Source organism: Ammospiza nelsoni, chromosome 4, assembly GCF_027579445.1.
Source record: "Ammospiza nelsoni isolate bAmmNel1 chromosome 4, bAmmNel1.pri, whole genome shotgun sequence".
Taxonomy (NCBI): Eukaryota; Metazoa; Chordata; class Aves; order Passeriformes; family Passerellidae; genus Ammospiza; species Ammospiza nelsoni.
The window spans coordinates 67,208,102-67,235,438 of NC_080636.1; the positions used below are offsets into that span (position 1 = coordinate 67,208,102).

General features: G+C 40.1%; 1 protein-coding gene across 1 annotated transcript in view; it reads right to left on the reverse strand.

The window, feature by feature from the left end:
• Positions 1-13,978: 13,978 nt before the first annotated feature.
• BANK1 (B cell scaffold protein with ankyrin repeats 1) overlaps positions 13,979-27,337 on the reverse strand; it is a 135,996-nt gene continuing 122,637 nt past the window's right edge. Inside the window, exons 12-16 of the mRNA XM_059470739.1 lie at positions 24,043-24,111; positions 22,783-22,967; positions 21,118-21,181; positions 16,578-16,627; positions 13,979-14,669 (exon numbers count right to left, since the gene is read on the reverse strand). Coding sequence (XP_059326722.1) covers positions 16,617-16,627; positions 21,118-21,181; positions 22,783-22,967; positions 24,043-24,111 — 329 coding nt within the window. The 3' untranslated portion in view covers positions 13,979-14,669; positions 16,578-16,616. The remainder of the gene's footprint in view (positions 14,670-16,577; positions 16,628-21,117; positions 21,182-22,782; positions 22,968-24,042; positions 24,112-27,337) is intronic.

Below are 27,337 nucleotides of genomic sequence, written 5' to 3' on the forward strand. Positions count from 1 at the left end.
CTTACGTCACTTGCAGGATGACGCTGAGACTTTTGTCACTTGCTTAGGTAAAAAAGCCACCTCTAAACCAGATAAAATCAGGTAGGACCATGCCCTTATGAGCTTGTCCCTATGCTGAAATGCATAATTGCCAGTGTAATTAGGCAGATGCCTCTAACATGTCATCTTCATTTAAAAAAATAAAAGAGAGCAATACCTTCCTGTTTGTATACAGCAGTACAATTAACTAGCCACATTTTTATGCCTGTCTGCACAACTACAAATGAATATTCCAGGTGTAAGATGGGGACAATTGGTATTAAGGCTCCAGGTAAACACTTCCATGTGTGCACTGGCTGGTGCTTGGCAGACTCTTTCAAAAGAAAAAGCATGTTTGCGATACTCCATTGCTGTAACACAGGAATGACAAATGTAACATCAGGTTTGAAATGAAAAAGCAGAGCTTGCAGGTATGCCAAAACTAATCTAGCTGGAAAAGCTCAATAAAAAACAAAAAAAATTAAGAGTTTTGGGATGAGATAGTTCAATATTTGTACATGAAAAAAGGTACTTTTGTGCAAATACATATTGCATAATTTAAAAAAACCCCTTTTGTCAAAGGGTGCTAATATGGGTATGAATCACATCAACTCTTACTGAAAGCACTTTTACACAAGCAGTGCAGCATTTTTGTGCACAGGTACCCAGATTCTCTGTTGTAAAGAGGGTAAGTTTTACTAATCTGTCCAAAGTCCTACTGGGCATTTTGTTGGCCTCTTGGCAAAGCAGGCACAATTTAGAGATGTAGACAAAGACAGTGGATTTCTTCAATGCCTCCCTATTGCAACAAATTACACAAACCAAATGCATAATGGATTATTTGGAAGGTGAGTCAACTTCTTGGGTATGTTATCTTTAAGCATGATCATGAAATACCCCAAATGATAGTAAAGCTCTAATAGCAGTGGTAAGGGAGGAAAATGACAGGGTTTTTTTCATAAAGGACAAATATTTGGAGCTGTCCTTTATTCTTGAGGTGAAAACAATACAATGTTTCATTTTTTTTCAGTGGAGGAAGAGGGATTTAGATGAAGTACATCAAAACAAAAAGAGCATCTGTCAACCACAGCTACGGGTTTTTTACCCTACAGTAAATATTCCTTTTCCAAACTTGTGTAGCTCTAAGGGAGAGGTGGCATGAGTACAGCCTCATGAGGTCCTGTAATGCTGAGGAACAGGTAGGAAGGGCTGAGTGTGAGTGCATTGCTCAACAAATGCATGAAGTCAGAAGAAACAAAAGCCTTAATGCTTAACTGGTACTCCTTGTAACTTGTAATTAATTAATTTACTTCACTGCAATAATTTTCTGATTCTGTTTTCTTCTGGGCCATGACCCATAAAATTAAATGGCAAAGGAATTCCAACGTAGGCATATTCTGACCAATAAAGCATCCAGTACAATGGGAGGTAGCATTGCAAATCTGCACTTACTTTCAATGGGATCTGCTGGTGCTGTTGTGCTAAGCCTTTCCTTTGGCTTCCCTGGAGTTGCTTTGATTATTGTTGGGACATGAGTAGCTGATCCATTCTTTCCCAAGGGTGGAGCAGGGCATCCTGGCGCCCTCTGTGAATCACTGCCAGGCAGTGCTGGTTTCCTTTGGCTGATTCAGCAGGGGCAGGAGGAGAGCTCAAGCTCCTGCTGTTTTCAAGGTGCCTCTCCCAGCACTGACACCTGGTAACAAAGCCACTTGCTACTCCTGACCTTCCAGTGAGTTTCAAAACAGCACCTGGATGTTTGCATTTGGTACCAGGGCTTTAGCATTCATTTGTTCCTTTCTTCTTTCATTCTTTCTTCCTTTCTTTCTAATTTTATTTTAGTCTACAAATGCTGTTTCCCCTCTCTTCGAGAAATCAGGCTGAAAAATCATGTACATCATAAATAATCCTGTGGTGGAATTTAAACAAGATTTGGAATTCCTTCGTTATGGTTGTTTTTGTGTACATCTGCTTCCAGACTAAAATGAGAGCAGAGTAGAGCAGCCTCTGTTACTGAGATAAGTGGCTTTTTTCTCTTTTTCCTTCTGATAGCTGGGGATGAGCATTCTGTGAGGTGGGGTGAATAACCATAGGCTGATCCCATGCTCACTCTGAAGAATAGACAGGAACATAAGAACTGTGATGCAGATAGGTATAAACATTCATTAGAGATGAATTTCTTTTTCCCCAAGTCCAGTGGCTGAGGCATGTCCTGAGGTATGTTTAGAATGTGTAATTCCTACTATGTTTGCATGTCAAATATGCTTTCAAATTGATGGATTCCTGGAATCAGCTGTATTTTTAGCAACACTTGCAGTGACTAATTTATATGTATTTGCTTTCCATCAAGCCTGCCTTTTGGGCTCACTCTTCTGTATTTTGAAGTTATAGGTGATAGGCATGTCAAGTTAATACTTTCTGTATCTTTAGATTTATTCTGGTGTTATTCTTTCTTACTTGACTTTCTGATTTTAAGAGTAGCAAACCCTTCCCAGTCTTTCCCAACTGCCCATCATGGAAGTCACTTGCACATGAAAGACATGGAAAAGAACAACAGATTTTTAAGACTCTGTATGTGGATTTTCAACCATGTTGTCCAAGTAGGAAGCAATTTTTTTTCCTATTAATAACAATGTGTTTTTATCTTTATCCTCCATCATTTTCTTACTTCAGTGTAAGGTTTTTGTTGGTGTTTTAGCAAGAATTGCAGATTCAGCAGACTGTCTCTGGATTGATCTACTTAACGTGATTGCAAAGTATTTCTTCCAGGTTACTCATCCTAGCTCCTGGAGAATGTATTGTTCACTCATAATAGAAACAAAAATGCACCTGATTTCAGAATGTGAACTCAGCCTGGCATTTTGTTGCCCTGTCACTTCAGCCCTGGGGCTTGTCAGGATCCGTGTGACTTGGTTTAGCAACACACCACAGCCCAGTGTTGGTCAGGAGTTAGATGAGCTTGTTGGGTCTCTGGAATCAGCACTCCCAGGCTGCCCCACACAGCCTAGAAGCTCTGCCGCTGTTTATGGGGTGGTGAGTTCAATGTGTGTCAGCCACACTCTGCAGGTGGGACCTGGACAAGCAGGTGATTCTTCATTTAGCATTGGAGGCAGCCTTTGTGAGCACTTTGCACAGGAGCTGCAGCTGAGGGGGCTCTCCATCCCCAGCCTGACAGGAAGCTGAAGCTATGCTGCAATGCCAATTAAGAAGTGGGCTGTCAGCAAGAATGCCATTGATCAGAACCAATTTGCCAAAATTACTAAAGAATGTTGAGCAGATATATTATCTGGATGAATACTGGGACTAACAAGGAATTTATCAGCTGAAATGTTAATCATAAATTATGCTTTCACATCTAGTGTTGGGACTGACAAGTGCAGTTATATCTGCTGAATTAAGCCCTCTCCATTTCTCTATAATTTAAGTATTTTTGGAGATTTAGTTTACTGCCCTTAAGACAGGGAGAACTTCTTGAGTCATCCATTGCTTGCTCCCACTGCTGAAGTACTCCACTTCCTCATGCTTGGAAAAGTTGGTGCTTTAAAACCCCCAAACTTTCAAACTCCTTCCTCCCTCCTCTACTCCCAAGCTCCTTCCTGAATCTTGCATATGTCTGAGTTATCCTGATACAGCATGGCCTTCAAAAGCTCAGGCTCCTCAGGTGGGGCAAGGCTCTGCTGGTTTTACTAAAATCCAGTTGTGTGAATGTAGGAAAGAGAAAGCAAAGGGTTCCTCTAACAAAATGATTTTTTATAAAATAATTTCCCAGCACAGCTGCTGATGTTCCTCTGTTAATTCACATTTTGCAGTGAACACAATGAGAAGCTGTTTCATCTAATGCAAGGTACTAATTTAAAGCCCTCTCTCCTTAGGTTGTGGATATTTGGAAAAAAATAATTTACAGGGGTCCTCTAGAGGACTGCATCCCAAAGTATCTTATGAAATTTCAGTTTAAAAATTATGAACAAACAGTCTAAGCTAATGTTTTTTTGTCTGCCCATAGAGATTAACACCAGGCTGAGTTGTTACAACATGTTAATCACTGGCAAGGGTAGTTTCAAAATGAATAGCTTTTAAGCCTCATTTATTTAAATATCTTAAACCATCTGAAGAGTGCTCTCCCCATGACTAGCTTCCCCTGCTGCTTCTCAGAAATACCTTATATTTGCTAGATGCCTTTCACAGTGAGAAATTAAACTCCAGGAGGCTTGCAGTGGATGTAGATAATACGAATTCATTCAGCCATCCAGCCAGGAGACCACCATTGTCCTGGGTGGGATCAGGCACAGCATCACCAGCCGGGTGAGAGATGGGATTGTCCCCCTCTGCTCTGCACTGGAGCAGCCTCAGTTCAAATATTGAGGGCAGTTTTGGGTGTCACAATATAAAAAAGATATTAAACTATTACAGAGCATCCAAAGAAGGGCCGTGAGCACGGTGCAGCTTCTGGAGGCGAAGCCATATGAGGAGTGGCTGAGGTCATTTGGTCTCCTCAGCCTGGAGAAGACTGAGGGGAGACTTCCTTGTGGTCTTCAACATCCTCATGAGGGGAAATGGAGAGGCAGACACTGATCTGTTCTCTGTGGTCCTCAGTGACAGGACACATGAGAGTTCTGTCAGGGGAGGTTTAGGTTGGGTATCAGGAAAAGGTTCTTCACCCAGATGGTGTTTGGGCACTGGAACAGCTCCCCAAGGAAATGGTCACAGCACCAACCCGACAGAGTTCCAGAAGTGTTTGGACAATGCTCTCAGGCACAGGGTGTGATTCTTGGGGATGGTGCTGTGCTGGGCCAGGAGCTGGACTTGATCCTTGTGGGTCCCTTCCAAGTCAGCTTATTCTGTGATCCTTGCAACACAGCCAGCTGTTGCGCTGAAAAGGTGCCACACATTTCAGCAACTAGTAAACAATTAAAGGTAGAATAATCCTAAAATGAAGCTTTTAACTTTTGGTTCAAGCTTCCTGGTGTTCTCTGTCCTTGGCAAGACATCTAGCATATGCTGTAACCTTGCAGATACAGGCTCTCTATCTGAGTAGCTTTATGCTTTTTAGAAGTTTGAAACAGCTGCTTACTGAAGAGACCTGGGAGGGCCAAATTTCCAAATGACTGTAGGCCTGATGATAGTCAGCTTCTGAGACATGAGCTTGTGGGTGTTGCATCCCTAATTCCATACAAGTGGGTGTTTAGTCCTTCCTCCCAGCAATACAGCTGGAGTTCAATGCCTCAGAGGGCTGGAATTGCTGCTGTGATGCCAAAGCACTCAAGTTGGAGGGTAGAGGTGGCTCCACGTGCAGTGCTGGGATTTGGGGTGAATCTCTGAGCCTCAGTCCTTGTGAGAGGGCCACTCCCAGGGACAAAGCACCTGTGGCAGGGTGGTGACAGCCACCACATACTGGCTGTGGCCCCCCTGAAAAACATCCAGGTGGCATCTTGCAATCCCAGAATAGACTTAAGCTCCATGTAGTAGCTGCTGTGCTCAGATAGCACACCTTGCTGCCCAAATCTCAGCTGGGGCTTGAACAGCTGCAGCAGCATCCTTCAATTTCCTCCGCATTTCTTTAAAAGTGAGAGTAAGTGTTGCTATATAGTCCTAGCAGGTAGTCACCACATTTGAAATTGGCATAATTATTTAATGCTCTAATTTAGAACTTGATTTCATTCATTCAGGGTTGAAAGCCTCCATTTGATCATTTTTCTTCCATGCTTTGCACATCATATTGCTACACAATCTTTTGTTTTCACTGCTGGTTATCTAGCTGGGTTGGAACCCATCCCCTCTGCTACACTGAGCCATAATGATTAATCAGAAACCCATATCTACTGAGAAAATCAAATAGATTTAAAATGGCACTTTCAATCTGTCGCAGAAGTGAGGGCTATTACACTCTGGTTGCTGGAGAATTTAATGTAGTGTGTGTCACTGCAATCAGCTGAGCACATCAGCTGATAAGATTGTGGGTTTCATCCTGAAGAGGTTGTGAACTGTCAAATAATGAAGATAAAGTATGGGAATTATGCCATTCCTGCTATTATGCTCCTTGTCTGTGCCCCATCATGTCTTTCCTTTGCTGTTGCATCCATCATGTTGTGCTGGTAATGCTCAGGTTCACCAAGAGGGTCTCAGAACCTGAAATACTCCTAGCAGGCCTGTTTGTGTGGCTCTGTGCTGGGTGGGCTGGATTCTTTGCTGTGTGAGGCACAGCTGTACTGTCTTGAGGCTTGTCTTGAACCCTGAGGGAAAAGGGGAAAAAGGCTGCTAAAAAAATGAGACAGAAAAGAGTGGGCCTGATGTGCCTGGATGTCACAGTTCTAATGGTGTCTGTAGAAAATGAATGCTTTCTCTCCTAAATTTTTGTTGCATTGAATTTCTTCAGTAATGACTCTTTGTTAGGAGGTGAGGCCTCACATGACTGTTAAGAATTTGAAGCATCACATGACTGGAGCACCTCTTATGAGGAAAGGCTGAGTGAAGGGACTGTAACAGGGAGATTTTCTGCCTTTTCTGTGGCTGTTAAGGATGAGCTCTTCAAGTTCAACCTCTTCAATCTCGCCTGCCTTCAGTTCCTTTGAAAACACCCCTTTCCGTGATTGATGGTTAACAGTGCTGCCTCTGCATCTAAAATCAGCAACAATTTGATCTTGCAAAAGTCCCCTGGGGGCTGCTTCAGTGGCTGTGTAAGAGTGAGCTTGAGCACTGGCACATTGCTTCTGTGTGTGCTGCAGACCTGGCATGGTCCATCCTGAGGCCTTTCAGAGCCTTCTCTCCCCACTGCTCCTCTTGTTCTGTCAGCACTGGAACACAGAAGCCATTCCTGTAATTGGGAATGTGTGTGTGCAGCTGGGCTGTCAGCAAGGAATAGATGTGGGCAAGTGGCTGAGGGAGCATGAATGAATGATTGAGCAGAGGCAAATGCAATAAAAGCTGTGGGTGGAAAGAGAAGGCTTGGAATCAGCTCACCCACCACTTTAATGTGTTCTTTACAATGAGGTATACAAGTGAGAAGAGAATGGAGGGGTCTTTACTCCCCCAGCTGTTGGATTACAATGTGGTTTTGTCTTGGACAAATTTTTGCTTCTATGCTCCCTTTAGGAATTGGAAAAATGCCCTGGTTGCCAGTGTTCTTAAAAATGTACTTAAATTTTCTGAATAAGTAAACTGCAGCTTCTGTGGTGAGTGCAGGGAGTCTTGCTTAACTTAATGCTCCATGGAAAGCTGTTAGATAAGGAGAGCTTGGCTGTGTGAGACTGGGCAAGCAACTGACTATGGGATTTTCTGATATCCTAAAACTCAAAGTGTTTAGCAAATAGATTAGGTCAGTGAAGCAAAACAGACATGAGGATGTTTCATTAGTCTCTTCAGTTTGGTGCTATCTGTGACTTATTCATGGGGAGGAAAAAAAAAAGTGTGTTTCCCACCATTGAGCAGGTTTCTCTCTGGGCTATGTTGTTGTTCAGCTGTAGCTGGCTTGCAGAAGTTTAAGGAAGAACAAAAAAGGAAATTTCTGTGTGGTTGCAGAAGGGTTGGCTGGCATGCCATGGGGAAAAAGCATGTCCTTTTTGGCCTCCTGGGAAGGAAACCAAGCAGAAGGGAGACGTAAGAAGAGTGTGGGTGGATATCTCAGCTTTTCTCCCTCAGGACTTGTAGCAGGCTGAGACGGGAGGGGACGGAGGGAGGAGGGAATGGAGGAAGGGGCTCAGCTGCTCCCACAGACACAGTGAGTGCTCCAGCAAGGTTGGGCAGGAGAGAAACAAACATTATTGCTGTGTGACTTCCTTTGAACTAGGGGACTTAGATGCCTTCCTGTAGTGCATAACTTGTTCCAGCCCTATCTAATCTCGTTCACTTTGATTTTGGTTTATGTTAATTTGGCATTCTGTGGAAAATGGAGTGATATTTCAAATGCCTTCTGTCAGCTGCCTTTTAATACAGTTGTCTTGAGCTCTTCATTGGGGTTACTCTGTAAGTGAACTAAACCAGTCTGCCCCGAGGCAAAACAGTTTATTTTCACCCTGTTGTTGGTGTCCCAGAATATGCCCACATTCTCACACATGCAATTCAAGCCACGTGCTTCCTCAGGAACTCTGCTACCATTTTTTTCCAGTATTTTGCTGTAACATAAAGGGGCTGTTGAAATTAGCTTGGAGAAGTGGAACTTGCTGTAATAATGCAGAATTTGTTAGAACTTTGCTTTGGCTTCAGTTGAACAGTGATCAGAGAGGCTGTGCAGGTTAATTTTCTGCTTTTATTCAGCAGCATAATAATAATAAAAAAAAATCTAAATTATGAGTTTTCCAAGGCAAAATTGTGTTTTACAGCACTGGACTGTAGGAAGTAATTCTGTTTCAAGCACCAGCAGAAGTGTAACTTTCTCAAAGACTCTTTTGGGAAGCTAAGGCATGCTCTGGGGAGCTGATTTTGTTAGTATCCTGATCTCAGCTTAATTTTGAAAGCAGTAAGCGTTTTTATTCTGAAATGCCTCCAGTGTGCAATTCTGTTTATTTTGCAAGGCATACAATTAGGCACAAATCTGACATCTAATATATAAAGCTAGTGAAATAAATAAGAACTGTGTTCAGATCACCAGTCAGAAATAGAATGCAAGATCTAGTTAATGACACTTGAGCAAAACAAACAAAGAAACCCATAAAAATTGAGGAAACAAATAACTGAATGATGGCAATTGAGTTCAGTGCTCAAGCTCACGTAGCAGGAAATATTGTCAATAAGTATCCAGAAAATAAATAATCCTATATAATAAATAATAATAAAATAAATAATCCTGTTGTAATGTGTCTTTTCCTGAGACTCCTTTTACAGTGTGCTCACATCTTGTAAAGCTCTGTTTTAGGTGGGCAGGAGAAAATAAGAAATGATGTGACAAGGCTCAAAAGGCAATGAAATTATCATTCTTTCTCTTGTTTCTGGAATGACCACAGGTGTCTGATAATGAGAGATAAAAATACTTCAGGGTTTTCCAACAGGAGTTTGGCAGATTTTAGCCTCTTCTCAACAAACTAAGGGGAGTCAGGTATGGCATAAAGGCAACTTAAAACTCATTAAATGGATTAATGGGAGAAGAATCCTCTGTAGAGCTGAGTAGAATTTTCTCACTTGTTTTGGTCTCATCACTTTTTGGTCACTCTTCCTTACCAGAGTACTTGTATTCTGTTGGGCCTGATCCATTAAGTGAGACTGAAACTCCTGTACAGGAAGGCAGTGGCAATTGTGCAAGATAAAATATGCACTGCAATTTTTGGTACCTGTGTGCCATTGTGTAGTAACATCAATCCCAAAGTTTTTAGTGTTAGGGCTGGAAAAAGTGATTTTTAGAATATTTTATACTCTTCCTTTTTTTTTTTTTTAGAGAGGAAGCTTGCTTGGCACCAAAGGTAATTGATAACTAGAGACAGCATCAGGAAGTTTGTTTGTTGCTTCCTGTGGTCACAGATTCACTGAACCCACCCTAAAATAGAAAACTAATGTAAGTACTTGAGTATATTGTCTATGATGGAGTTTTTAACTTAAATGAAAGCTTCCCTCTTGTGGTAATGGTGCAATTTACCCCTTGCCTAATCCTTTCCCACTCTCAATCTCCTTTGTGTCTCTCCACACTTGTGTGCTGTGAGCCAGAACTATGACTTGGGAGAATGGCAGCTGATGGGGGCTCTGTTTGGTGGCTGGCAGCTGCTGCCATTTGCTTGTCTAGGATTTGATGTCTACGTTTTTGTCTAGATTTTGATGCCTAGTCAGAATCAGATTTGGGTGGAAAAGCACAGATGAACCTACTAATATGGAAAAATGAGAAGTTTGAGGTCATTTGCCATAAGCTGTATGTTCAGTTAGTTACTGCTACCTTGTGGTGCCTGACTCTCATTTTCTGAGTGTGACTGAAACCTAAGCTGTATATAATTTATATTATGTCTGTGGGATCCTCTTCTCCAGCCTGAGGCCACGTGGGTGTTCCTGTGGTGTAATAAACAGCAAAGGCCTGTGCCAGCCCATACCTTGCAGGTAGAGCTGCTTATGATAACCTCAAAAACTACAGCAAAGTTTAACAAGTCTGCTTTGTGATCTCCATTTAAGTTTGGGGTTTTTTTCTTTATCTATAAATATCTTTGTACGAAAAGACTTCTGATAACAGCACTTAATCTAGCAAAGGAATATATTGCAAGCTCCAGAGAAGGTGACTGAATTAACCAAATCCACGCTAGGAAAAAGTCCTTCAGATAATTGTTAGACCTGTGTGTCTTGCCTTGAAGCACACTGGATCCAGAGTTACTTTCTGAAGAGTTGCTGTAACCCAACCAAGCCTCACAGGTTAGTGCCCTGGGGTGAAATCTTTTGGCCTATCCTCTGCCAGGACTGAAAACACTGATTCATAATGAGGTATTTTAGCTTTACAACTGATGAACTTTAATGCTGACTGTTCAAAAATGCTGCTTTTTGTATTTTTGTTTTAAACCAGACGAGGTGCATTCTCTGTATAGATGGTAACAGTAAGCTTTTTCTGGTGAACATATTATTATGGTATGTCACTTGCATCTGCAAACAATTGCAACTTATGTTTATTTTTTGAAGTGTTGGGCAGTCCCAATGGATTCTTCACCTCTGGGGGACCCCTGCTCTCTGTGTGTATGGAAGGTCCTTGCAGAAGTGACTTGAGACCTGAATGCTTTATTCCTGGTTTGTTTTTATTTTTTTCCTGTAAGAAGAGGCTGATCCAAGCCTTTGAAATTACTGTTGAGAATTGACAGTGCTGCTGGTATAGGTATTCTGATTTCTTGTACTAGGAGCTGGCACAAACTGACTGCTGCTTCCCTGGGACCACTTTCTGCCTCCATTAAACTCTCTCCTGCTCTCTTGATGCAATTCTTAATTTCAGCTCCTGCATCCCAGTGTGTCTAGAGTGGCTGAGTATGCCCCTCCACCTTGCTTGTTGATGGCTTGTCTTGGGGCCTATTTCTGCAATGACTCACTCCAGCATTACTGAATTGTGACTCTGAAGTTTGTCAGGAAGAAAGCTGGTTACAGTAAATGAAGGGGATGAGCAGTCAGTCTGTCTGCATGGCTCTGCCTCCTCTTTGTTATTCACACCCCTGGAGCACTGTCAGGACAACTCTTGTCATTTTGCTCTTGCTCTTCTCACAGTAGATGTTTCCTACGAAGATAGATTTCAATCTTCAGCACCATTTACATTCCTGCTCGGATTGCAGCTTCTTTAGTAAAATGAAGGTAGGACTTGATATTTGTTCTCAGTCTGCTGCATGTTACACTGGTGCTGAAATGCTATGGGTATTTTTTTTATAGGGTGAACATCCAGCAAGGCCATGCCTCCCCTTCATGGATGACAGGCCACATCCAGGTGGTGAGTTACCCCAGCAAAAGTGGGCAATCCCTGAGCACTGCTGCCTCACTGAAACCTCTCCTCTAATGGGCTCCTGGCAGATCAGACTTGCTGATAACTGCAGTCACTGTGGATCTCTCTGCATTGTTTTCCTTTCTCTTGGATGTCACTGTGTTAAAAGTATTTATTTTTCACTGAGTTATTGGTTCAAGTTTAATAGGATACATGTTGCCAGCTGGAAGTGTGGAGTGGAGTTATTGCTGATGGATTGGCTTACTGAAGCTTGGCCCTAGCTTACTAATGAAATGAAATTAATATTTTATAAATGAAACTAATATTTTAGCTGTTTTAGCTAATATTTTAGAGCACCCACCACGGGGATCTTGCCCCACTTAGGCTCTCAGGCTCCTGTGATTTACTTGATTAACAGGCAGTTGCTGATGTTCCCTGTTAGTGAAGCACATGGGTTAGAAAACTTCAGGACTTCCTTTGTGTTGGAATGTCTGTTTAGAAACGAGTCTGAAGCTCAGTGGCACACCCTGAGGAAAGGTATGGAAATCCTGCAACAGCAAACAGACTGTGAATACTGAATAGGAGAGGGGTGGGGAACAGATGCTGTTCTTTTTGCAGAAGTATAATGATTTTGTAGCTTGAACATCATTAACTACGCTGAGATGAAGAAATTCCCTTTGGGAAGGAAAAAAAAGGAATCCATCCCTTCATTCCTCCTCTGGGTCTTGGCTGGCTGCCTCAAAGTATGGGTGGGTGGGAATTCTGTGTGTATAAACAAAACCCAAATGAACAAAAGACCTGTTTTCAACTTTTTGCTTAGCCCTTGTAGAATTTAATACCATAGAAATTGCATTTTTATGGATGACACACAGTTTTTCAGGAAGATTTTGTAGACTGGCAAGAGTTGATCTGCATTTTTGTGGGGTGTATTTTGTTTGGTTTGGGTTTTTGATGTTCTACATTATATAATATCAGGAGTCAGAGGAGACAGAGTGATGAACCAAGCAAATGTGTGGTGTAGCAAAAGTAGTTCTTCATTAAAGTGACAACTGCAAGTCTTCCCTGTTGCTGTCCTGCATCCTTGTGAGACTGCACTGCACTCTGTATAGAGCTGAAAATACTCTTGCTTTTTGTAAAACAGGGCTGCCCAGAGCTGTAATGCTGGTGCTGCCCTACTTGAGATGCCTAGAGCAGGGCTTGGATGAAGAAGCAGAAGCAGGAGCTTCTTTGTTATGGGTAATCCTAAATTCTCCTGGGCTGGAAACCGTGGAGTGTCACATTAGAGATGCAAATACATGTATGCACACAGAGGGAACCTCTATTTCCTGAGGGGAGCAACACTCAGGCTTCTGCTTTGTGTGTTTGGCAGTGTTGCTGGATTGTTACACTCTATTTTTCCCCAGGAAAAATCATCCTGTTCCCTTGATGTAACTGTCTGTGCTTTATTTTTGCAAATTTCCAGTTTTGTAGTTTGTTACAATTGACCACAACTGTCTGCATTATCCAGGTGCCCTCTCACTGGAGCACAGGAGCCACTGGGCCACAGCCTCTGCTTGGCTGCACAGAGAGCATCCAGATCCTGCCTGGAAGTTTGGGAGAACTGACCCCTTCCCAGGAAAGGTCCCTTCATCTCCTCTGCTATAGAAACAAGAAACAAATGGCAGAAAAGACAGCAGGTACCAACATGACAATCCTTTTAATTCTTTGTATTTACTTCCCCATCTACATGTTGTCAACTCAGGAATGCTTGCCAGGGGATACACTGACTAGCTAGGTTTGTAAGATACAAATATTATATATTTTATATATAATATAAATATTATTGAGGGGAGACAGAAGGCCCTCTTAAGGGGGAAATAACAGCTTATATTCATTTAGATTTCCAAATAATTCTCCCCACTCCCATTTCCATGTTGCCAGGTAAGTCTGAAAACATCCCAGCTTCCCCTCTATAAAGCCTGACAGCCTCATGGCCCTCAGTTCACAGACACTGACTGTATTTCCAGCTCTGGAATACATTGCACATTTCAGGGCTTTTTTTTTGTGTATGGTACACAAGCTATGTTGCCAGACTAATCCAGCAGTCACTGAATATTTACGACTTCATAGCAATACATCTGCAGTATTTGTTGGGAGTGTTTCTAACAGAAATGCAGGTTTTCCCCAGGGAACTAATAATTTGCTGAAAATGTTTAATCAACCCATTTAAAATAGAAAAGCGATTTTTAATTAGTCTAAATTTACATGCTTTCGAGATTCTGTCATCATTTTAAAATTTGAACATTGGCTTTTTGGCTTATTCTTATTCCTAATAGCTCACTTGGCACAATAATGTATTGGGATTGGAAAAATAATAGGAGCCTTGAGGGCTTGAACTTCAAATCCACTCCCCTCTTCCAAATTTGGGTGTCACTTTAACATGTAGTTCAGGAGGAAAACGTATTTATATTAAGGAGACTTTTTTTCTTGTTTTTGTGCATGAAATAGGGCAAGTCATCTTGCACACTCTTGTATCATCACATGCTCACATAAATTTTGTAGAATAATACTATGGGAATGCAGACCATTATACCCATTAACCAGATTTATTCCTTTACTGTTGCTGTGTTAATGCAGTAGAAAATAATTTGGTTTTGTTCTGGGTACAATTTAGTCAACTTACTAAACAAAACACAATTTCCTTGTAAACCAAATTCTTGAAATCACTTTAATGCATTACTAGGTAATTAGTACTGGTTTACACAGTTTGGCTTAAGAAATTAGCTTTAATGTGAGTACAATTATTTAAACTGATGATGAAATACCCTTATTCCTTGGAAAGACAAATTTTTATACAGAGTTAATATAAAAATTTTTCAACAAAAAGCAAAAGCTAAATTTTATTTACTTTCACTTAATAATCTTATGGCCTTTCACAATCTCCCTCTTTTGTGGATAAAATCTACTTTTAAACAACTTATCAAGCACAATGGAAAAACTGGAATGAGTTCAAAAATTATTAACCAAAGCATGTAATACATCTTTATATAAATTGTCAGCTGTCATCTTGGAAAAAAAAATAAAAGCACAGAAAAAGGTGTAAAATTCAGTGATGACTTTACAAGAAACCTTATTAATTTCCTTTAGTGATACTGGTCTTCTTCCAGAGCTGGCCCTGGCAAGAGGATCCAAGGAAGTGCAGCAATGATCCCATGGAGGTGTCACAGTAGGATGGAGCCTGAGGCTGTCAGGGCACAGCTGGAACATGTGTGGGATGCCAAGCAGAGGAAACTGGTGTGCAGCTGGCTGGAGAGTCACACTGCAGGTAATGATGAAAAATGCCTGTTACTCAATTGGTCAGGTTGGTTTGGAACAAGATCAAACTGTATTTGTTGAAATGAGTATGAGAGAATCAAAACCATTCTGTTCCTTCAGGTCCCCCAGCTGAATATCAATTTCCTTATCCTCCTCCCACCTTATGTAAGGAAAACATGATTCTTAGCTAAGTTAGCTAAGAAATTTGCACTGGAGTTGAAAACTCAACTGTCTGGAGAGTTAAAACATGAGCAACAGAAAGGTAGGTCTTGAAGGTGTATCTGCTATTTTTTGTAACAGTCAAACACTCAAGAATCTCCCTGAAATTAGTCTTTAAAAAAGAAGTGGTTTCTTTCAACCAATCTGAAGACAGAACACAGCAAGAAAACTATGGAGAGGCCATAGTTTGCAGAGGAGGAGGACCTTGCAGTTTGATGTGGATAATTCACAAACAGAATTTATTGAATGTTCTGGATAAATTGTATTTGCAAGTTCTCCCACATCTACTTCATCATTATTTTCTCAAAGTGACAGAAATCACCTACTCTCATCCCATGGGTAATTTCCCCTCTCCCCTTGCATGATTCATCTCACTTCAGCAATCTGGAATTTATAAGCATCTCTGATATTACCCAGGTTTTTGTAATAGTTTTCTCCAGCCTCAGAGCCTGTAAAATCCAAACCTTTTTTACTCATTAAGTTCGGTGACTTTATCTCCACTCAAGGAAACAGCTCCTTTCAGAATGCCCATGTAGGAGTTAAGCTGCCTCCTGAAGAAGGAGCAATAGCTTTTCATTTTCAGCTCAGGTCATAAGATTATTATTTTTTTTTTGTTCTTATGAGAACTTTTGAAGAGAGGGAATGTGAAGAAGTGATTCAGAGGACAAGCAGCAGCAGAGGAGGTAGCTATTGTTTTATGGTGTGGACACAGCACTCCAGTGAGCAGTTGGCTCCAGAAATGAGACATGGACACACAGTTCTTGCAAGAAGCAACTTCCCTCTCCTTCACATGAGTGTAGGGTGGTAGAAGAGACCCCACTGAAGAGAATCCATGTTCCAATTCAAAAAAATAACAACAGTACCACACTGCACTCCTCTCACTTGGGAAAGGCAAACTGAATCACAGTAACTTAGCTAACAAAGCCTTTAAAATTACAGCTGTCTTCAGGAATAAATTGGATCAGTTTGCTACTGTGAACTAATATTACTTCATAGTATTAATAATATTACATAATAACAACAAAAATATTAATGCTATAACAATATTTTAATATAATAATAATATAATGAGATATAAATGGAAGCACATAGGTAGCAGATAGTAATAATTAAACCCCCCAACCATTACAGAGGTCATTAGATGCCCCAAACCCAAGAAACTCATTAGCACAACCATTGGAAAATTCTGCTGTTTATGGAGACAGTATCATCACCTCTAAGCTTCCCAGCATCGAAATGACATTGGTCTTGTGTTTAGCCTGAACACATTGTATCTATGGTTTTCAACTTTATTCAGTATGTTTGATAATGCTTGTGAAGTCAGGATGTAGGACTTGATTTTGAGACAGTTTTTAGGTGCATACCCTGCCTTAGTGGCAACAACTGGCAGGAAGTGTCTTCAGCTGCACCCACAGGTGAGCTCAGTGCCTCACTGCTTGTTAATCTGCCCTGCACTAAATAAGAATAGGTTGATAGCTGATAAAAAAGAAGCTCTAGTACAAACCAGACTGTGTGATGACAATGGTTTATCTTGTGAAATCAGAGCCTCTGTCTGAGATGTAGTTCCACCCTCCTGCTACACAAATGCACTCTGATGGAAAGTACCTCTACAAGTGTTTGTTTCCATGACAAAAACCATTTGTGTGTGTGTGTGTGTGCGTGTGTGTGTGTGCACCCATATACTTGCTCTTACCTTGGGTAATTAGGCATCTGTTCCTGGTCTGTGGGGCTCCTAGTTGTAGACTAAAAAGAAAAAGATGCAATCAGTAATCACTGAAATCAATAAGTTAGGCTTGTGCAAAATATATTCTGAAGTTGAATAATTCAGAAAACACATTCCTACACTTTTTATGTGCTTTACTGCAAACATGAAGACAGCAAATGTCCCTGGGAGCAGGGGAGCAAGAGACACTCACAGAAATAAGCAGTTGTCGTGTGGGAGAATGACATGAGATGGATTTTGTACAAATCTTACTCCCAACAGCAAGGCTGGTCTCTCCTGGTGACAATTAGGAGAGGTAAGAGATACATGGATATTCATTGTCTTGGAGAACTCCTGTCAGCAGTGGGACTGTGAGCTTGCATCATGAAGACCTGACTTGGTGACAAATAGGCAGGAAACTGAGTTTTTGTTATTTCTAGATTTAAACTTTGAGCATCATGTGAAGCTCAAGAAATTGGAAATAAGCCAGGCTAAAGATGTTCCTTCACCAGTCCAGTGGACAGTATTGTGAACTACCAACAAGTAAGTATTTTCGAGACTACATGTCTCGAAGTCCTGACTGAAATACTGTTGAAGCCGTGAAGGAAAAAGCAGCTTTTCTATGACTCCCTCACTGTCCAAACATACAAAAGCTTGTATGTGCTTCAGGATCCCATGTTATTTCAACTTTGCTAAGTTGATTAAAGAAGTTTTAGTGCCTGTGAATCCAAATGCCAAAATTAGGGTCTGTCTTTGTTCATCTTCCTGTTGACCTAGCAGAGAAAACAGAAATTGGTGGTTGGACTCAAAAATAAGGGGTGTTTTTCTAGTTTTCAGGGAACTCAGACACAACCTGCAAGCTGGAGAGGCATCAACTGATGAATAAGCAGTCTGTCAGCAACTTGGACTAAAAACAAGGCACTGATGAGGGCTGGGGAATGAAGCCAGACATTTTGGATAGCAAATGTAATCAATAACCTGCCAGTTTGTAGAATGTGTATAGTGCTCTTCTGGGTGTTTTTTGGATCAAGATGGGAAAGAGATTTGGTCTTTGGCAGCAAGTTGGGCATCTACAAATTTGGAAATCAAAATGTGGCAGATGAAATTCTGGGGAGGATGCCTTTATTGCAGTGGATTACCTGACTACTTACAGGACCTTGCAGGAGCTGGTCAGTATTAAAATGTCTACAGTAACAGCTAGTAAAGTTGCCCTTCTTGATAGGAAGGCCATTTCCAGTGTCTGTACCTACTGCTTTTAACAGTTCAGAAATAAATGCTTGCAGTTGAGTAGCCTGTGGAAAAAGCTTTGACCTCTCCACAGCAGACCACTTACCTTGACAGTCTTGCCAGGGAGGCCGAGACTGAACAGATGAAACAAAGACTGAATTGCTCATTTGTCCCATGGGTATATTTGTCATTGGAAGACTACTAAAACATGTAACTTTTTTCCAAGACCTACCTTCAATCATTATAGAAGTTGCTGGCATTAAAAAATAACAGTTGTAGCAACACCACCACCAGTAATAATAAATCAAGCAAATTAACATTTGCTTAATGCAGTATTTGTCTGCTCAAGTCCAGCTGAGTTATAGATTGTCCTCTGTGACCTCTGTCTTGCTCATTACCTAGCAATGAAGCAGGGACACCTAATACTCAGTTCTTGTTGCTATGCCAAGCCAGGAGATAGAACATCAGGCATTCCCAGTTTTGGTGAGGAACCTGGCACTTCCCTCCCTAACAAACAAGTTCAAGGTTCTACAGAGATTAGCTGTGAGGGGATAGCTAACTACAAACAACTCAAAGCATTTTATGTAGTTTCTGCAAGCTTGTGCATATTTTTAGGGGCTGGATGACTAAATCTGTGGGATGTGACACACAAGGTGCCATAATGTAACTGCAATAGTAGGCAGATTTTGAAATTCCATGTTCAGAAAGGGCTGAGATTCACATAGGTAATTCAAATGCCCAGTGCTGTAGGTAGGCATCACACAGGTTTTGAAATATTCCCATTGCTAGGAAGTAAGGATGTGGGATGCACATGAAAGCTGTGTTGTTTTTTTAAGACTTCATAGGAAACTTGTCTAGTAATCCTTGAATAAATATTGTCTCAGCTGCTGCCATTTGTTCTATTGGTGGGCATGCACAAACCCAAGACTCTCCAGCCTTACCTAAGCTTAAGGAGCCTTGCTCAAAGATAAAGTTTCCCATGGGCAATAGGCTCCTTCTGGTTCAGTACTTTGGTGGTACACCCTGAAAAATCTGGGCTACTCAGATTTAAAAGTGGAGCATTTGTCCACAAATCATCTATATATTTCCCTGAGTTTTAATTTAAGCTATTTGTTTTTGTTGGTTTTGGTCTGTGGGCTAACAACTTGAAAAAAAAAAGTTATTATCAATGTCTATGTGTCAGACAAGATATTTATTATACAGTATTGAGCTAAAGCATTGTTCCTGCCCTAGGCCTTATTTAGTTGTTCTTAAAACAGTGTTTTGTAGATATTTCACTCCAAGAGTGGCAGAACCTTTTGCTTTGCAGTTGATTTTTTTTTTTAGGCCATTATTCAGTCCTATACTAAATTGTTACAAAATGAGACATGAACTTTGAGATAGAATCAAATGTTATAATGGAAGACTGAAATGAGTGCCACTCTCATTAATAACTTCATTACAGTGGAAGCAAGATCAAACTTATCAAGAAAGTAAAAATTATATTCCATACTAATTTCTAGGAGATATTTTCCTTTCTCATTAAAATAAAATAAAATTCCTTTTCTAACAGACTTCAGATGTGATCTCTTTAAATCCTCAATCAAGACTTCAAAAACTGTCTATGAAAAAGACTATCCAAATCCTGATTTCAAACATGGAATCCAGAGAAGGAGGCACATGTTTTTAAAGGTAGAGCAGGGAGAGACTGTATCTATATGTAAAAACTAGCATTCTTAGAATAAATCTGAGGACAGCTGACATTCACACATACCACTTTACTAAATGACACGTGAAACAAAATGTCTCTCAAATGAATGCTCTCTAGTCTGCTTTCCTTAGAAACTTCAAAGAAAAAGAGAAGGCGACTGTCATTTTTGTTTCAGAGAATTTATGGACGTAGATATCCTCCCTCTGCAATCCTTGTTTACTCTTGCCACTGATATGCCTTCAGTTCTAGAGGAAGTCCTTTTTTTTTCAAGCATTGAAATATTTGATTTCTGTTGTTGGACACAGACCATAATGATTTTTATGCCTGTATTTCTGCAGTGCAAAGCTGCTGATTTATATGCATCCCAGGCTCTATGACAGTGTAAGAGAGGGCAGTGAGGTCAGGAGCAGAAGGGAATATAGTGATCATTATCTGAGTTACTGGATAATTTCACAAAATTAACAATTCTGGTGGTGATACTACATTTTTGCTGGTATGATTCAACAAGGAACTCTGGAGAAGCAGGACAGCTACAGAGGCAGAACTGCTGCGGTGGCCTTAAAATGAAACCCTACAGACAAATACTTCTCAAGAGTCACCCTGGTCTTCTCATGAGCTGCAGTGATCCCAAGCCCTCAGACTCTGAGCACCTTCTGAAGGCTTTTGCTCAGGACACTGCTTCCCTGCCAGCCACAGAGGATATTAAAGCTGAAATATCTGGATGGAAGAGCTGCTACTGGGCCAGCAGGAATTTCCCTTAATTAATTACTGTACCTCACAAGTTCACATAAATCCAACGCTAAGAGAATAATGAAAGCAGTACTTTTTCTCTTGCAGTAAGGAAATAATGCATTTAGGTCATACTTTTTAACAGAGATATACAAATGGTACTAATTCCAATGCGAAAAACCCCCCCAATTCTCCTTTCAGCATATGTACTGAAGTTTACAGAAACCAAAGGCCTAAAACCAATACCCTCTAACAGATTCTTTTTGCAACAGCAAGAGAAAACCACTTGCAGAAAAAGCTGATGTTTCATACTACTGTAGATGCTATTCAATCACAAAGAGTCATAGAATATTCTGAGTTGGAAGGCACCTACAATCATCATAAAGTCTGGCTCCTGGCCCTGCACAGGGCACCCCACAAAATCCCTTTTTTCTCCCAAAAGGGAAAAAGCATCTTAAATCACCTGTGGTACAGTTTTAAATAATGACCACAATACTCATAAAAACTGCTGTAGCAGTAGAAAGTTCATCAAGAATTTGCAAATTGATGGCTGATTTACAAATAAAATATTGAAGTCATCAAGCAAATTGTTCTAAAGAGGCCATCTACCCAAATTCTGATGATGCAGTAGGAAATAGGCTACAGAAAAGCTAAGCCACAGAGACTTGGTAAATTTTCTGCCCCATTAACTCACAGTGAGTTCATCTTTGGGATGAAATCTTGACACTGCTGAAGGCCTGATTATGCTAAAATAAATGTGATCAGATACAGAAGATGTTCATTACAAATTCAATGCCTGATCCAAAAGGGTTTGGATCAGACCTCTGCACTACACTTACAGTTCAAGGCTTCAGAGTCCTTAAAGGCAGAAAAAGCACAACTTACCATTGAGGTTTTCATTTTCTTGTCTGTTTCTGATAGTGGTGTCTCTCAGGTGATGAACTTTTTCCTGTAAGTAAAAAAACAAGCAAAAAACCTGCAGCAGAAATCAGTAATGGAAGTTTACTGTAGAAATAGTAAGACACTATAAAGAGCTGAATTCTTTAGCATTCTGAACACCAAGCATCTCTCTCCTGGAAAATAATTTTAAAAGATTGAAAAATGTTTTTGATGTTAATTTTAGCATTTTTACATAAGACTCTTGTGGAGTTATCCCTGCCAGCAGTAAGTTAAAATAATTCTGGCATTAGATTACAGAGTCTTGGGTGTTCTTTGCTGTTTGTTTGGGGTTGTTTTGGTTTTTTTGGAAAAGCAATTTTTCCTCAAAAATCCAAGTGAAGAACAAAAAATTGCAGTGACAGCATGAAGTCAGTTCATCATGTTTATAGAGGACTAAGAAGAAAGCACTTTTCTATGGAGCAAAACCAAAGAAAAGTCACACATGATATGCAGGGTAAAAACCACCACTACAAAGCAGCTTTTTTCCTGAAGCACTGAAAACTGAAGCACTGAAAAAAGGCCAAGCAAATCTTCCTTGAAATATGGATATCTTATAGTTCACCAAGGAAAAAAAAAGACATAACTTGGTGCTGCTATCATGGTACAGATTAGATATGATCTTCCTCCACAAGAAATGCCCCTGACTGAGAGCAACACCAGCAATTAATCTGCATGCTTGGCTGCAGATGGATTTGGAAGGTGGCATCCTAGTGCTGTGCTGCTGGTGCCCAGCTTGGGAAAGGGCCCCCAGACTGTTCCAGGCCCTTGCACTTTGGCTGTTAAGTGCTCCACTATGATGACAAAGCTCAGATTTTCAAGCAGATGCAAACACAAAGAGCACTCTCCTTGCTGGCAGCATCTGATAGCTCTTTCACTCTGAAAAGCAGCAGACTAGCTTTGCTTTTCCTCTTTCTACTAAATGACATAAAGGACAACAAGAAATTATTTTTGTTAGTGTATGACCTCCTGTAAAATGAGGGCATAACTTCTTCCTCCATGTGTCTTTTTAGAAGTAATTAACAAATCTCCTCTCCATGACTTGCAGCTTTGATGCAGTTCTTTCAGTGACTCAGTGTGTGGGTTTTTGTAAATCCTGTTATTGTGTGCACCTCAATTTACTCCATACATTCAATACAAAGGACCTGTAGAGCATTGCCAACAATTGTGGATTTCACTAAGTATATTCAACCCTTTCAGACAGGCATAAAGCCTGGTGTAAGTTAATATATTATAATTGCTAGAATAAATGTATGTTTGATATAGTCAGGTTTTGTTAGCTGACACTGCTCAGTAGCACATTTGGTTTGTTTGGTGACATAAGGTTTGTGGTTTCATGAAAGATGCACATCAGCCAACAGTTTAAAACCCAAGTCTTTGGAGAACAGCATATTTAACTCTGCACTTAAACCAAACTCAGAAAACCTCTCAAACAACAGTGGGAACGGGTATCTAGAAGATTCAGAACTATAACCAGCAAGATTCTTGGGAGCTGATTTGCATAGAAATAATGATTATTGCTTTTGACCTGATATGCAGGAGCCAAAACACAAGAACTTGCTTTTAGAACATCCGAACAAGATTTCTATCAAGGGAAAAATTTCAAACTCATACCTGTTGAGTGGATGGTAGTCTCTGCTTTTTGTTCTGCCACTGTTTAAACCTGTCAAGGGCTTCATCCACAGAAATTGCCCCATTTTTCACCTGTTTCTGTAAGTGGATGAGTTCTTCCTGCTCAGAAGGGATCTTGTGTACCACAGTGCTGTAAGTTACTGTCTCAGTGTGACCTCTGTGTGCTTCTACAACAAAATGTACAAAGTGAGAAATGCAATAAATCAGTGAGGATTCTACCATTACTCTCTGGCAGCATGTTGGTTCATGAAATAATTTCCTTCTAGCACTACAGTTACATTACTGACATTTTAAAGGAAATGGTTGCTATATAAAATATCCACAGTACTTTTTATCCTTTCTTCTTCAACATCATACATTACATATCTCAAAAGTTGTGGATAAAATTTGGTCAGGAAGAATCTTGAAATTTCAAAAGATTGCCTTCCTCCAAGGAAGGAAATACATTATTAAATGCATTGCAGCAACAAGAAAACACTGCAGCCCAGAGTTCCTGCAGATTATGGTACAAACACAGCTGAAGGGAGATGGGCATTATCAGGTTCACAGCTTGCTCCAGGGAGGTGTAGCACTGCTTCTCCCCAGGATACTGATACTGGAATGGCTGATGCAGAACACGTGAGCAGCCAAGGAACAGGGGCTCTGAGCCCTCTGTGAGGCTTTTGCACCCGTTTCACTGCATGGGGAGTGGCCAGGATAAAAATTTAGTCTATCAATGGGATTTGGGTCAGTTTTCTGTTCCACCATGCAACACTATCTTCATTTCAAGCAAGGAAGGTGCCATTAAGGATTGTTCAAAGGGGTGTCACAATTGGAATTTATAGCAGCAACATTGTAATGTGCTACAACTCAAATAACAACTGGACTGCCACAAGTAATCAACTTTACATGCATCTTGGGGTACCCAGGAGAGAACTGTTGCTCTCCCCACTTTTGTCTTTCCATGGCTGGAATTACTGCACAGCTGAGCCCTCCTGTCCTTCCTTGTCTTGGCTTTAATCACAATCATGAAGGGAAACAGAAAAGTGTAAAGTAATTCTGACTCTACAAATCTTTCCTACAAGACTATAACTTTTAGTCTTCTTTCTTTAATCTGATCTCTTAATGCTGCAATACCATTAAGGATATAAATTGTAGGTGGCAAAACAGATGCTAAATCACCTAAAATCAAGTCACAACAAAACTCTGCTAGCTCCACTGAAAAACATCATGGCAGTTAAAGAGCTAAAATAAACTCTGTACCAGGGCTCCTGGCCTCGCAGTATGTCCTGCTGTTGTCACTGGTCACTCGACAGGCCTTTTGCTGGAACACTGCAACAAAATCAGGAACATAAGGAAGTTGAAAAATGGCAATAAAAACCATCTCATTCTCAATGAAGGAAGGAGACTCATAAAAGCAGGCTGGAATACATTTTTTTGTTCTAGTCTAAGAGTATTTTTCAACCCACTTGTTAGTCTAATGTTAATTACTTGAAAAATTGTTCTGTTGCACAGAATGGCAGGATTACTGATGTTACAGAAACCATTACAAGACACTTTGAAGAAAATTAAAAGGATTTATCACACTAGCATATTACGTGTCTAGAAGAAACAGCAGGATCTCAGAGTTCTGCAGATGGTACAGACACTTTAGCCTGTTCCTTATTTTATGGGGAAAACTAAGGCAGAAAAAGCCCCAATAGTACCAGGTGAGAATAGTGACACTGCTGAAAAAAAGGTGTGTGTATATTTGTGTGTACTTTATTCAAGCTTTAGAAACAGCAAAGCACAGCCCCTCTGTTAGAGCAGCCCATCATTCCCACTCCTGTGAGGTGCCCAGAGTGGATACACCCTGAAATGCAGCACTCCAACTTTTGCTGGCAGCATATGTAACACCCAGAAGGTGGGAATTGCTCAGTTTCTGACATAGCCTATGTGGCAGTTGCTTTCTCTCAAGCCTCAATTCTGATTTTTGCTAAACAAACTGACATTCTGGAACCTAGAATAATTCCTGCCAATTAAGTAATCCTCTGTCATCACCGCAATGCAGCAAATGTGCCAGTTCAATGGAGCAAATATTTTCCTGGGGACCAAGGCCCAGGCCAAGGGAGCTCTGCTGAAGCAGCAGAGCAGGCATGCTCTCACTTATGCCCCTAGCTCAGCCAAACACTGATAGATTTCAACTTTTAAAATATTTCTCTCTGTAATTATCAAAGAATCCTACTAAGTATGTTTGCAGTGTTTTCTTCTATACTTGAAATAATATTCTCCTTTTAAAGATGAAATTAAAGTAATGAGAGCACAGAGGTAATGCAGGCAGCCTGAATTTTACTGCATAAGGAGGAGAAGGGACATACTCAACAATGTGCCTGATTGGAAAGCACTTTAATTGATAGGCTTTGAAATTTCTGCTGAGTTTTGCAGTGTTGGAGTAATCAGAAATGGAATTACTCTTCCAGTGAAAAGTAAAATTGTTAAAACCACTTTATGTGCTGCATCTTGCTGAAATTATTTTAGTTGGCAGCAAGTCTTCAGTGTGGGTGAGGTCAGTGAAAACAAACGCCTGCTTCTGGAATGCCTGGAAAGGCAGGAACACTCCACTGTACAATTGCCATAAGTTTAGGGAGAACTCTGGCAATTCACCCTTTCATTCCCACACTCCAATTACTTATGAGCTACTTGAACACAGCAGGGAAATAAAAGATACAGGTAATCTTGCACACTGATACATTCCATTATTTTTTAAATGGAAGATAAAGTAAATATTCCTTCAGTAAAAAAATATTAATATAGCAATTTTTTAAGTGTCAGAATGTCACAGTCCTTCAAGTACGGATATATACTTTTTATTTTCTGGGCCTGTCTGGCACAGATAATCTGATTAAAGCGTTTCAGTACTTCTATCACACTCACTGTGCACCCTTCAGTAACATCTGTATGATCAGAAGGAGAATCCTTTTGGATTTTTACTCATGTTATGACTGGCTAAAATACCAGTCAAAATATACTTATTAAATATCCTAACCCTATACATGCCATTTAATTTTTGTCTACAACAAACTTCTGTTGCAGTTTCTCAGAATTAAAGGAGGCTGAGGGAGCTAACAAGTAATTCCACTTCATTCCCTCTCCTCTCTTCAGCTGCTACATGATACAGATTAAGTTCTTTGCAAGCCCTAAATACATTTTTATGTCTCAGGCAGTAAGACCTCTCTTTAGGAATGTAATGTAACCTCAATATTCTTCCAGCAAAGCAAACTCAGAGAGAATGAAACTACTGCAATATTTTCTAATAGGACATGAAAGCAGAAAACGACATTTTAAAAGTGGGACAAAATACAAATTTTGTGGCAAATATGCAAAACTCTGGGAAAATCCCTAATGTAAGTCTTGGAAAGTGAGTGGGATCCAAGGAATTCTGAATTGCCTGTTTTATCTCAGACTAACTAAAGATGTTGTTTCAGGCTGTCTGCACATGCAGGTAAATAATGCTATGAGGCTTGAAATTTGGTTAATATTTTCATGGTCAGCACCACAAAAGGGTTAGAAAAATTTGAAATCCAAGTCTTTTGTGTAAAATTCTGAACTAAGAAGATTTTATAGTAACAAACTGCAAGAAACTGTGGTGAGTATAAAGGGTCTAGAAAAAGAGAATGAAAGTTTTTACAGTAGCTGCAGGTTGACAAAAGGGACAGGAATTTGATTTTCAGAATTAATTGAATTTCTAACACAAAGCTGTAATGTTAACAAGTCACAGATGCACTATGACATTTCAAAAATTGGTTAGTGACATAATTAGGAAACACAGGAAATCAAAACACAGGAAGAGTTAGATGAAGGGGGAGAAGAACTCATATCAGCTAAGAGGCAATGATCAACTAAGATATGGTTTCTAATTTATATTTTACTTTACTCACCTAAACTATGAGGGATGTTGCCTGATTTGTTGAATTGGCAACATTACCTCTAAAAATGAAACAAGAGTTTCCACTAAGCACTAGTGATTCAATCACAGCTAGACTGATGAACCTACCCTCTGAAAGAACATATGAGCTAATCATACCTTATACATACTTACTTGGCACTTTCAGTAGCACAAACACAAAGGAGAAAAGACAGTGATTAAAACAATCTATCAATAAATATCACTATTTTGAATTCAGCTTGCTTAGGAAATTCAAGATGCATTTATTCATCAGCTTCATTGAGCTGATGTTCCAAACAAAATTATCTATTACTGTTTTCTTTAGGAAACATTCAAAATTTAAATACAGGAAAACAAAATCTTTATATGAACACATGGCTAAGTGATAATTCAAATAATTAGTACACTAGGTTTGCACTTAGTAACACAACTCAGTTGCAAATTACAGTGGGTTTGCAAGCTGCCTTCTTGTTCTTTGTAGGTTTTTGCTTCATTCATTTTAGAATCATCATGTAATTAATTCATGATTAATGGAAGAATGGAGAAGGAGGAGTGAATTATTGTTCAGGATATTTTGCAGGGAGAGACTCCTGCCTTTGTCCATTCAATTATTTTCCACATTATTTAAATATT